Source organism: Salvelinus fontinalis, unplaced genomic scaffold (genome assembly GCF_029448725.1).
Source record: "Salvelinus fontinalis isolate EN_2023a unplaced genomic scaffold, ASM2944872v1 scaffold_1122, whole genome shotgun sequence".
NCBI classification, from domain to species: Eukaryota; Metazoa; Chordata; class Actinopteri; order Salmoniformes; family Salmonidae; genus Salvelinus; species Salvelinus fontinalis.
Window position 1 is genome coordinate 7,501 of NW_026601331.1, and position 13,388 is coordinate 20,888.

Here is a 13,388-nt window from a genome sequence, read left to right on the forward strand (position 1 = left end):
ATGAGAACACGTTGCCTTTTTGGTTTCCTGACACACTAACCTCTCCCACCCTGAGCTGTCATCCCTCTGTAATAACCACTTCAAGAGGAAGAGGCTTAATCTTTACATCTCTCCACCCTGCTGGAGCTAACTATCCTGCTTAATGGTTCTGCCTATCAACACAGCAGGACTTGTTTCTCATGTCGATTGACAGAACGTTGAGTGTTCCAAAGGAGGAGGAGGGTTCTAGAATAAATTGGACAACATTCCAACAGTGATGATATAATATACTGTGGAGATGTCTACTGCTTATCATTTTTTGTTGTTGTTGTTGTTGCATGTTTTCAAGTTTAATTGTATAATTATATAGTGACCCTAATTTAATCCGGTGGCGAAAACATGACAGATGAATTGCGAATGAAGCGTAGTAGATCTGGGTTGGGTGTATAGGAATAGGGTGGGTATATTATAATAGGGTGGGTATATTATAATAGGGTGGGTATATTATAATAGGGTGGGTATATTATAATAGGGTGGGTATATTATAATTGGGTGGGTATATTATAATAGGGTGGGTATATTATAATAGGTTGGGTGTATTATAATAGGTTGGGTGTATTATAATAGGGTGGGTATATTATAATAGGTTGGGTATATTATAATATGTTGGGTATATTATAATATGTTGGGTATATTATAATAGGGTGGGTGTATTATAATAGGTTGGGTATATTATAATAGGTTGGGTATATTATAATAGGGTGGGTATATTATAATAGGGTGGGTATATTATAATAGGGTGGGTATATTATAATAGGGTGGGTATATTATAATAGGGTGGGTATATTATAATAGGGTGGGTATATTATAATAGGGTGGGTATATTATAATAGGGTGGGTATATTATAATAGGGTGGGTATATTATAATTGGGTGGGTATATTATAATAGGGTGGGTATATTATAATAGGTTGGGTGTATTATAATAGGTTGGGTGTATTATAATAGGGTGGGTATATTATAATAGGTTGGGTATATTATAATATGTTGGGTATATTATAATATGTTGGGTATATTATAATAGGGTGGGTGTATTATAATAGGTTGGGTATATTATAATAGGTTGGGTATATTATAATAGGGTGGGTATATTATAATAGGGTGGGTATATTATAATAGGGTGGGTATATTATAATAGGGTGGGTATATTATAATAGGGTGGGTATATTATAATAGGTTGGGTATATTATAATAGGGTGGGTGTATTATAATAGGGTGGGTATATTATAATAGGGTGGGTATATTATAATAGGGTGGGTATATAGGAATAGGTTGGGTGTATTATAATAGGGTGGGTGTATTATAATAGGTTGGGTATATTATAATAGGGTGGGTATATAGGAATAGGTTGGGTGTATTATAATAGGTTGGGTATATTATAATAGGGTGGGTATATAGGAATAGGTTGGGTGTATTATAATAGGTTGGGTGTATTAATTTAAATGCATACAGTAGGTAGATATGGGTGGGTTTATTGCAAACCATAGGATGGGTTTATTGTAAACCATAGGATGGGTTTATTGTAAACAGTAGGATTGTCACGCCCTGACCTTAGAGATCCTTTTATTTCTCTATTTGGTTAGGTTCAGGGTGTGACTAGGCTGGGCATTTTAGTTTTTCGTTTTCTATGTTGGCCAGGTTTGGTTCCCAATCAGAGGCAGCTGTTTATCGTTGTCTCTGATTGGGGATCATATTCAGGCAGCCTTTTTCCCTTTTGTGTTTGTGGGATATTGTTTTTGTGTAGCTGCCTGTGAACACTGCATTTACTCCAGTTAGCGTCAGATTTATCTCTCAGCAGATAGCTTCAGTTTTACCTCACAGCAGATAGCTTCAGTTTTACCTCACAGCAGATAGCTTCAGTTTTATCTCTCAGCAGATAGCTTCCGATTTATCTCTCAGCAGATAGCTTCAGTTTTATCTCTCAGCAGATAGCTTCAGTTTTATCTCTCAGCAGATAGCTTCAGTTTTACCTCACAGCAGATAGCTTCAGTTTTACCTCACAGCAGATAGCTTCAGTTTTATCTCTCAGCAGATAGCTTCCGATTTATCTCTCAGCAGATAGCTTCAGTTTTATCTCTCAGCAGATAGCTTCAGTTTTACCTCACAGCAGATAGCTTCAGTTTTATCTCTCAGCAGATAGCTTTAGATTTATCTCTCAGCAGATAGCTTCAGATTTATCTCTCAGCAGATAGCTTCAGTTGTATCTCTCAGCAGATAGCTTCAGTTTTATCTCTCAGCAGATAGCTTCAGTTTTATCTCTCAGCAGATACCTTCAGATTTACCTCACAGCAGATAGCTTCAGTTTTATCTCTCAGCAGATAGCTTCAGTTTTACCTCACATCAGATAGCTTCAGTTTTACCTCACAGCAGATAGCTTCAGTTGTATCTCTCAGCAGATAGCTTCAGTTTTACCTCACATCAGATAGCTTCAGTTTTATCTCTCAGCAGATAGCTTCAGTTTTATCTCTCAGCAGATAGCTTCAGATTTATCTCTCAGCAGATAGCTTCAGTTGTATCTCTCAGCAGATAGCTTCAGTTTTATCTCTCAGTAGATAGCTTCAGTTTTATCTCTCAGCAGATAGCTTCAGTTTTATCTCTCAGCAGATAGCTTCAGATTTACCTCACAGCAGATAGCTTCAGTTTTATCTCTCAGCAGATAGCTTCAGTTTTACCTCACAGCAGATAGCTTCAGTTTTACCTCACAGCTGGTAGCTTCAGTTTTACCTCACAGCTGGTAGCTTCAGTTTTACCTCACAGCAGATAGCTTCAGTTTTACCTCACAGCAGATAGCTTCAGTTTTATCTCTCAGCAGATAGCTTCAGTTTTATCTCTCAGCAGATAGCTTCCGTTGTATCTCTCAGCAAATAGCTTCAGTTTTATCTCTCAGTAGATAGCTTCAGTTTTATCTCTCAGCAGATAGCTTCAGTTTTACCTCTCAGCAGATAGCGTCAGTTTTATCTCTCAGCAGATAGCTTTAGTTTTATCTCTCTGTAACGGCTTTCCTCTTCCTCTTCATTAGAAGAGGAAGAGCAGGGATTGAACCAATATGCAGCGGAGTTTGTAGACATTATTTATTAAAGAAAAAACACGAACTCGACTAATACACTAACAAAACAAATAAACGGTGTAGACAGACCTAGACGACGAACTTACATAAAACATGAAGAACGCACGAATAGAGAAAAATAGGCTACACAAATGAACGATGAAACAAACAAACCGAAAACAGTCCCGTGTGGTGCAACGACATACACAAACACAGGAGACAATCACCCACAACGAACACTGTGAAAACACCTACCTAAATATGACTCTTAATTAGAGGAACGCCAAACACCTGCCTCTAATTAAGAGCCATACCAGGCAACCCATAAACCAACATAGAAACAGAAAACATAGAATGCCCACCCAAACTTACGTCCTGACCAACTAACACATATAACAAACTAACAGAAATAGGTCAGGAACGTGACATAACCCCCCCCATAAGGTGCGATCTCCGGGCACACCACCACAAAGTCTAGGGGAGGGTCAGGTTGGGCATCTGACCACGGTGGTGGCTCAGGCTCCGGGCGAGGTCCCCACCCCACCATAGTCAATCCCAGCTTCCATCTCCCCCTATGAATGTCCACCCTCTTCTTACCCCCACAAAATCCTTTAGGTAACATCAACAACAGGGGCAGCACCGGGACAGAGGGATAGATTAAGAAAGAGGGATAGATCAGGATAGAGAGGTAGCTCAGGATAGAGAGGTAGATCAGGATAGAGGGGCAACTCCGGACTGAAAGGCAGCTCCGGACAGAGAGACAGCTCTGGACTGAGGGGCAGTTCTGGGTAAATAGCCGCTCCGGGCTAAGGGACAGCTCATGACTGGCTAACGGCTCTGGACGCTCATGGCTGGCTGACGGCTCTCGACGCTCATGGCTGGCTGACGGCTCTCGACGCTCATGGCTGGCTGACGGCTCTCGACGCTCATGGCTGGCTGACGGCTCTCGACGCTCATGGCTGGCTGACGGCTCTCGACGCTCATGGCTCGCTGACGGCTCTGGACGCTCATGGCTGGCTGACGGCTCTGGACGCTCATGGCTGGCTGACGGCTCTCGACGCTCATGGCTGGCTGACGGCTCTCGACGCTCATGGCTGGCTGACGGCTCTCGACGCTCATGGCTGGCTGACGGCTCTCGACGCTCATGGCTCGCTGACGGCTCTGGACGCTCATGGCTGGCTGAAGGCTCTGGACGCTCATGGCTCACTGGCGGCTCTGGCAGATCCTGTCTGGTTGGCGGCTCTGGCAGATCCTGTCTGGTTGGCGGCTCTGGCAGATCCTGTCTGGTTGGCGGCTCTGGCAGATCCTGTCTGGTTGGCGGCTCTGGCAGATCCTGTCTGGTTGGCGGCTCTGGCAGATCCTGTCTGGTTGGCGGCTCTGGCAGATCTTGTCTGGTTGGCGGCTCTGGCAGATCCTGTCTGGTTGGCGGCTCTGGCAGATCCTGACTGATAACTGGCTCTAGCGGCTCCTGACTGACTATCGGCTCTGACGGCTCGGGACAGACGGGCAGCTCTAATGGCTCAGGACAGACGGATGGCTCAGACGGCGCTGGGGAGACGGATGGCTCAGACGGCGCTGGGGAGACGGATGGCTCAGACGGCGCTGGGGAGACGGATGGCTCAGATGGCGCTGGGGAGACGGATGGCTCAGATGGCGCTGCGGAGACGGATGGCTCAGACTGCACCTGTCTGGCGGAAGGCTCTGGCTGCTCCTGTCTGGCGGAAGGCTCTGTAGGCTCATGGCAGACGGGCAGCTTTGCAGGCTCATGGCAGACAGGCAGTTCATGCGCCGTTGGGCAGACGGCAGACTCTGGCCGGCTGAGACGCACTGTAGGCTTGGTGCGTGGTGCCGTAACTGGAGGCACCTGACTGAGGACACGCACTTCAAGCCTAGTGCGGGGAGCAGGGACAGGGCACACTGGACTCTCAAAGCGTGCTATATTCCTGGTGCGTGGTACCGGCACTGGTGGCACCGGGCTGAGTGCACTCACATCAGGACGAGTACGGGGAGAAACAACAGTGTGCACAGGACTTAGGAGACGCACATGTGGCTTAGTGCGCGGTGCCGGAACTGGAGGCACTAGGCTGGAGACACTCACCATAGGGAGAGTGCGTGGAGGAGGCACAGGGCTCTGAAAACTAACTGGAAGCCTGGTGCGTGGTGTAGACACTGGTGGTACTGGGCTGGGGCGGGGAGGTAGTGCCGGAAATACCGGACCGTGAAGGCGTACTGGCTCCCTTGAGCACCGAGCCTGCCCAACCTTACCTGGTTGAATGCTCCCCGTCGCCCGACCAGTGCGGGGAGGTGGAATAACCCGCACCGGGCTATGTAGGCGAACCGGGGACACCATGCGTAAGGCTGGTGCCATGTAAGCCGGCCCGAGGAGACGCACTGGAGACCAGACGCGTTGAGCCGGCCTCATGACACCTGGCTCAATGCCCAATCTAGCCCTACCAGTGCGGGGAGGTGGAATAACCCGCACTGGGCTATGCACTCGTACAGGAGACACCGTGCGCTCTACTGCGTAACACGGCGCCTGCCCGTACTCCCGCTCTCCACGGTAAGCCTGGGAAGTGGGCGCAGGTCTCCTACCTGCCCTTGGCCCACTACCTCTTAGCCCCCCCCCAAGAAATTTTTGGGGTCCCCTCTCGGGCTTCCAGCCACGTCTCCTTGCTGCCTCCTCATACCACCGCCTCTCTGCTTTCGCTGCCTCCAGCTCAGCTTTGGGACGGCGATATTCTCCCGGCTGTGCCCATGGACCTCTCCCGTCCAATATTTCCTCCCAAGTCCATGATTCCTGTGTATAATCCTGCTTGACTTCACGCCGCTTGGTTCTGGATTGGTGGGTGATTCTGTAACGGCTTTCCTCCTCCTCTTCATCAGAAGAGGAGGAGCAGGGATCGAACCAAAATGCAGCTGAGTTTGTAGACATTATTTATTGAAGAAAAAACACGAACTCGACTAATACACTAACAAAACAAATAAACGGTGTAGACAGACCTAGACGACGAACTTACATAAAACATGAAGAACGCACGAATAGAGAAAAATAGGCTACACAAATGAACGATGAAACAAACAAACTGAAAACAGTCCCGTGTGGTGCAACGACATACACAAACACAGGAGACAATCACCCACAACGAACACTGTGAAAACACCTACCTAAATATGACTCTTAATTAGAGGAACGCCAAACACCTGCCTCTAATTAAGAGCCATACCAGGCAACCCATTAACCAACATAGAAACAGAAAACATAGAATGCCCACCCAAACTCACGTCCTGACCAACTAACACATATAACAAACTAACAGAAATAGGTCAGGAACGTGACACTCTCAGCAGATAGCTTCAGTTTTACCTCACAGCAGATAGCTTCAGTTTTATCTCACAGCAGATAGCTTCAGTTTTACCTCACAGCAGATAGCTTCAGTTTTACCTCACAGCAGATACCTTCAGTTTTATCTCTCAGCAGATAGCTTCAGTTTTATCTCTCAGCAGATAGCTTCAGTTTTATCTCTCAGCAGATAGCTTCAGTTTTATCGCTCAGCAGATACCTTCAGTTTTACCTCACAGCAGATAGCTTCAGTTTTATCTCTCAGTAGATAGCTTCAGTTTTATCTCTCAGTAGATAGCTTCAGTTTTATCTCTCAGCAGATAGCTTCAGTTTTATCTCTCAGCAGATAGCTTCAGTTTTATCTCTCAGCAGATAGCTTCAGTTTTATCTCTCAGCAGATAGCTTCAGTTTTATCTCTCAGCAGATAGCTTCAGTTTTATCTCTCAGTAGATAGCTTCAGTTTACTTTTTTTTAATATATTTGTTTATTTATTTATTGAATATCCGAAACATACAATATACTTGCCAGTGAAACCACTCAGCAACTATATCATACCAGTCATCCAACAGATTCAAATCAAAATAAATTGAATACGAGTTTGGAGGGTACTATGGTGTGAGATTCCCATTCAGAACGACACACAGAAGCATCCATGGTCAATGCCCTGCTCAAGGGCACGTTGACAGATCTACCACCAGGCCAAAAAAACGTGAACCCGAACCCTCCAAGTTCGGGTTCCCCAATAGCTGTCCCTCAACCATTCGAGACCCCTCCCACAGTCCCCCCCAAGAAGAAAAATAAAAAATAAAATTAATTCCATTCCCCCAAGAACCCCCCAGTGCACCAACAACCAAGATAATGAACCCCCCAGTGCACCAACAACCAAGATAATGAACCCCCCAGTGCACCAACAACCAAGAGAATGAACCCCCACCCCCAAGAACCCCCCCAGTGCACCAACAACCAAGAGAATGAACCCCCACCCCCAAGAACCCCCCCAGTGCACCAACAACCAAGAGAATGAACCCCCACCCCCAAGAACCCCCCCAGTGCACCAACAACCAAGAGAATGAACCCCCACCCCCAAGAACCCCCCAGTGCACCAACAACCAAGAGAATGAACCCCCACCCCCAAGAACCCCCCCAGTGCACCAACAACCAAGAGAATGAACCCCCACCCCCAAGAACCCCCCCAGTGCACCAACAACCAAGAGAATGAACCCCCACCCCCAAGAACCCCCCCAGTGCACCAACAACCAAGAGAATGAACCCCCACCCCCAAGAACCCCCCCAGTGCACCAACAACCAAGAGAATGAACCCCCACCCCCAAGAACCCCCCCAGTGCACCAACAACCAAGAGAAAGTTAAAAGTTAAAGACAGAAGAAAACATCAAAAAACAATGCAACATTTTTTTTAAATAATTAATACACTTTTAAACAAAGAACATCAAGGACAACTAAAATCATAACATAATTCTGTGACGTTTAACGTACAATTTCAATCTGTCTAATCGAATAGAATCCACAGATTGCGAGTTGAAGATAAATACTTTTACTAAGAGTATTAGTATATTAGTAATTGACTGACCCGGTCTCTCCAGATCTCCTAACAGTACTATTTCTAGGGTAAGTTTTAGATCAATGCTATGCATTTTCAGCCATTCCTGAACCTGAGAACAGAAACAGACTACCTGAGGGCAATACCAAAATAAATGGTCTATTGATTCTGTATCCTCACAACAAAATCTGTAGAGCTTCGACGATTTTATGCCCCAAATATTCAACATTTTGTTTGGTGGCAAGAATTCTATATAATAATTTTAGCCTAAAAGCACGAAGTCTTGAATCTTGCGTTGTTTTATATATCAACTCACACACCCTGTACCATGGAATCGGTACATCAAAAATCTCTTCCCAACTATTTTACAATCTGCATGGCACAGTTGTCAACATCCTGGTCCTCAAATTAAACTGGTATACTTTCCTATTTATGCTCTTTTTATTCCTCTGCCAGTTTTGATCCTTTATATTGGGCAGACAGACCAGTTCCCTTCCTCCTCCCGCTGCCACCTGCCTCCTCCATTTTTGGGGCAATGCTGTAATCAATTGGTTGTACTCTTGGATTGAGCAGACCTTTCCATACAATTCTGATAACTCCATCGAAGGATGTAACTCTACCATTTCAATTTACAATATCATTTAAGGAACAAAATACCCTTTTCAAACATCTTTCCCATAAATATATATTTTATCATCCAGCACATTTGAGTCCAGCCATAATATTTGTTCTATCTTTTCAGGGGGATGAAATTGAAATTGCAGCTCTGCTCTGCTATGCTTGATTGAAAAAGAGAGATACTTAGTTGAAAATGAGACATGACAATCTGCAAAAAGGCAAAAAGGCAATTTTTAAAGAATGGATGAGCTTTTCTTAGTAATCTACTTGAGAACCATTTAGTGTTCAAATAAAACTTTTGAATGAGTGAAGCTTTTAGAGAGATTTTTAGTGCTTTTATATCTAATCTCAACCTACCTAACTCATATTCATTATATAGATAGGCTCGTTTTATTTTGTGTGGTTTAGCGTCCCAGATAAAGCAAAATATTTTTGGGTCATACGATTTGAGAAATACATCATCAGCAGTAGGCAGCTCCATCAGTAAGTGAGTAAACTGAGATATGACTAAGGAGTTAATCAGGGTGATTTTTCCATAAATAGACAGGTATTCACCTCTCCGTGGTTGCAGGAGCTGGTCCCTACAGAGTCCGTGTCTAACCCACTCTCTCTCTCTCTCTCTCTCTCTTTCTCTCTCTCTCTCTTCGCAGGTCCGTTGAAGCTCGTGGTCCCTACAGAGTCTGTGTCTAACCCACTCTCTCTCTTTCTCTCTCTCTCTCTCTCTCCGCAGGTCCGTTGAAGCTCGTGGTCCCTACAGAATCCGTGTCTAACCCACTCTCTCTCTCTCTCTCTCTCTCTCTCTCTCCGCAGGTCCGTTGAAGCTCGTGGTCCCTACAGAGTCCGTGTCCTCCTACCTGGGTGACACGGCTCTGCTGCGCTGTGAGGTGACTGGGGATCCCATGCCCGTGGTACGCTGGCAGAAGAACAGAGAGGACCTGCCCCTCACCTTAACACCAGAGAGCAGAGTGGTGGTACTGCCCTCTGGATCGCTCCAGGTTAGCAAAGTCCAGCCACCAGACTCTGCCACCTACCGCTGCCTGGCAGACAACCCTGGCAGCGCCCGCACCGGCAGCGACGCGGACCTACGCGTGTTGCCAGGTAGGCGACAATAACTAACTCCTCTTGGCAGAGATATTCTAGCGTCAGCAAGATGTTCTCCTGGGTTCGGAGATGAACTCCTACAGTACTTGACTGTACGGTGGGAGTGGGACACTGGGTATAATTGTAATGCAGTGAAATATAATTTATGATGAATTCATGCTTTGTCCAAACGAGTACATCATCTTGTTTTACTCCCAGCGAGCTCACGGGAAAACTTGGGTACTTTCAAGCATTTTCACAATACATGTCCGGACATGTTTTACCTCAGTCACAATAGCAGATGTTTTGTTTGTTTTACGTCACCTTTTGTTTCGACAGAGTCATGCGGAGACCAAGGTCTCTTTCACGGATGACCCTGTATCAAACAAACATACATCTAAAAACATAAATATAACCACATTAATATTCACATCAGTATAACCACATTAATATTCACATCAGTATAACCACATTAATATTCACATCAGTATAACCACATTAATATTCACATCAGTATAACCACATTAATATTCACATCAGTATAACCACATTAATATTCACATCAGTATAACCACATTAATATTCACATCAGTATAACCACATTAATATTCACATCAATATAACCACATTAATATTCACATCAATATGTCCTAGAGGCACCAATCCATCCCATTTAGAGAGCCTTGGACTGTCCTAGAGACACCAATCCATCCCATTTAGAGAGCCTTGGACTGTCTGTCCTAGAGACACCAATCCATCCCATTTAGAGAGCCTTGGACTGTCTGTCCTAGAGACACCAATCCATCCCATTTAGAGAGCCTTGGACTGTCTGTCCTAGAGACACCAATCCATCCCATTTAGAGAGCCTTGGACTGTCCTAGAGACACCAATCCATCCCATTTAGAGAGCCTTGGACTGTCTGTCCTAGAGACACCAATCCATCCCATTTAGAGAGCCTTGGACTGTCCTAGAGACACCAATCCATCCTATTTAGAGAGCCTTGGACTGTCTGTCCTAGAGACACCAATCCATCCCATTTAGAGAGCCTTGGACTGTCTGTCCTAGAGACACCAATCCATCCCATATAGAGAGCCTTGGACTGTCCTAGAGACACCAATCCATCCCATTTAGAGGGCCTTGGACTGTCTGTCCTAGAGACACCAATCCATCCCATTTAGAGAGCCTTGGACTGTCTGTCCTAGAGACACCAATCCATCCCATTTAGAGAGCCTTGGACTGTCCTAGAGACACCAATCCATCCCATTTAGAGAGCCTTGGACTGTCTGTCCTAGAGGCACCAATCCATCCCATTTAGAGAGCCTTGGACTGTCTGTCCTAGAGACACCAATCCATCCCATTTAGAGAGCCTTGGACTGTCTGTCCTAGAGACACCAATCCATCCCATTTAGAGAGCCTTGGACTGTCCTAGAGACACCAATCCATCCCATTTAGAGAGCCTTGGACTGTCCTAGAGACACCAATCCATCCCATTTAGAGAGCCTTGGACTGTCCTAGAGCCTTGGAGATTATTCTACAAGTAAGGTGCCAAAACTCTAACAGCAGATGTACATAACTGGTTGAATATGGAAGGTATCTCCAGAGCTAGACATCTCTCAACCGCGTCTGGTATCTCCGTCCTTTGACCTCCAGCATGATGAATATCCCTGATGTTGTCAGGACGTCGTGTAATTTGATCACTACCGCTGATCCTAGATTTAACAATAAATGAATGTACTCTAGTTCAAAATGTACTCTTGTCTTATCCTTTAAAGGGCTTTGTAGTCTGTACAGTTCAGGTCTCTGAGGAGAAGACATTGATTGATGAGCGGATGGATATATCACATAATCTCTTCCTCTGTATGTGACCTTTACAGTCCGAGAGACACAACATCATTAAGAGAGACTAAAGAGCTCATCCAGCCGCTGCACTTGTTTGTCCCCAACTACTCACGATTGAGTAGATCATTCTGGGCAGTTCCTCCTGCTCACAGCAGAACAGACGTTGATGTCACAACAGAATGTTGTCATGTCATTTCTGATGTCACAATGGAGCAGACGGGACATTCGGTACATATTTATTCTGAACACAATGACTGTTAACCCTGAGTCTCCTGATGTAGTGTAGGAGACTGTTAACCCTGAGTCTCCTGATGTAGTGTAGGAGACGGTTAACCCTGAGTCTCCTGATGTAGTGTAGGAGACTGTTAACCCTGAGTCTCCTGATGTAGTGGTGGAGACTGTTAACCCTGAGTCTCCTGATGTAGTGTAGGAGACGGTTAACCCTGAGTCTCCTGATGTAGTGTAGGAGACTGTTAACCCTGAGTCTCCTGATGTAGTGTAGGAGACTGTTAACCCTGAGTCTCCTGATGTAGTGTAGGAGACTGTTAACCCTGAGTCTCCTGATGTAGTGTAGGAGACTGTTAACCCTGAGTCTCCTGATGTAGTGTAGGAGACTGTTAACCCTGAGTCTCCTGATGTAGTGGTGGAGACTGTTAACCCTGAGTCTCCTGATGTAGTGTAGGAGACTGTTAACCCTGAGTCTCCTGATGTAGTGTAGAAGACTGTTAACCATGAGTCTCCTGATGTAGTGTAGGAGACTGTTAACCCTGAGTCTCCTGATGTAGTGGTGGAGACTGTTAACCCTGAGTCTCCTGATGTAGTGTAGGAGACTGTTAACCCTGAGTCTCCTGATGTAGTGTAGGAGACTGTTAACCCTGAGTCTCCTGATGTAGTGTAGGAGGCTGTTAACCCTGAGTCTCCTGATGTAGTGTAGGAGACTGTTAACCCTGAGTCTCCTGATGTAGCGTAGGAGGCTGTTAACCCTGAGTCTCCTGATGTAGTGTAGGAGACTGTTAACCCTGAGTCTCCTGATGTAGTGGTGGAGACTGTTAACCCTGAGTCTCCTGATGTAGTGTAGGAGACTGTTAACCCTGAGTCTCCTGATGTAGTGTAGGAGACTGTTAACCCTGAGTCTCCTGATGTAGTGTAGGAGACTGTTAACCCTGAGTCTCCTGACGTAGTGTATGAGACTGTTAACCCTGAGTAGGAGACTGTTAAACCTGAGTCTCCTGACGTAGTGTAGGAGACTGTTAACCCTGAGTCTCCTGACGTAGTGTAGGAGACTGTTAACCCTGAGTCTCCTGATGTAGTGTAGGAGACTGTTAACCCTGAGTCTCCTGATGTAGTGTAGAAGACTGTTAACCCTGAGTCTCCTGATGTAGTGTAGGAGACTGTTAACCCTGAGTCTCCTGATGTAGTGTAGGAGACTGTTAACCCTGAGTCTCCTGATGTAGTGTAGGAGGCTGTTAACCCTGAGTCTCCTGATGTAGTGTAGGAGACTGTTAACCCTGAGTCTCCTGATGTAGTGTAGGAGACTGTTAAACCTGAGTCTCCTGATGTAGTGTAGGAGACTGTTAAACCTGAGTCTCCTGATGTAGTGTAGGAGACTGTTAACCCTGAGTCTCCTGATGTAGTGTAGGAGACTGTTAACCCTGAGTCTCCTGATGTAGTGTAGGAGACTGTTAACCCTGAGTCTCCTGATGTAGTGTAGGAGACTGTTAACCCTGAGTCTCCTGATGTAGTGTAGGAGACTGTTAACCCTGAGTCTCCTGATGTAGTGTAGGAGACTGTTAACCCTGAGTCTCCTGATGTAGTGTAGGAGACTGTTAAACCTGAGTCTCCTGATGTAGTGTAGGAGACTGTTAACC

General features: G+C 45.6%; 1 protein-coding gene across 1 annotated transcript in view; it reads left to right on the top strand.

The window, feature by feature from the left end:
• The first annotated feature begins 1,499 nt into the window (after positions 1-1,499).
• The window catches only part of LOC129848705 (netrin receptor DCC-like), a 29,126-nt gene continuing 17,237 nt past the window's right edge, over positions 1,500-13,388 (top strand). The window contains exons 1-2 of the mRNA XM_055915801.1: positions 1,500-1,503; positions 9,412-9,699. Coding sequence (XP_055771776.1) covers positions 1,500-1,503; positions 9,412-9,699 — 292 coding nt within the window. The remainder of the gene's footprint in view (positions 1,504-9,411; positions 9,700-13,388) is intronic.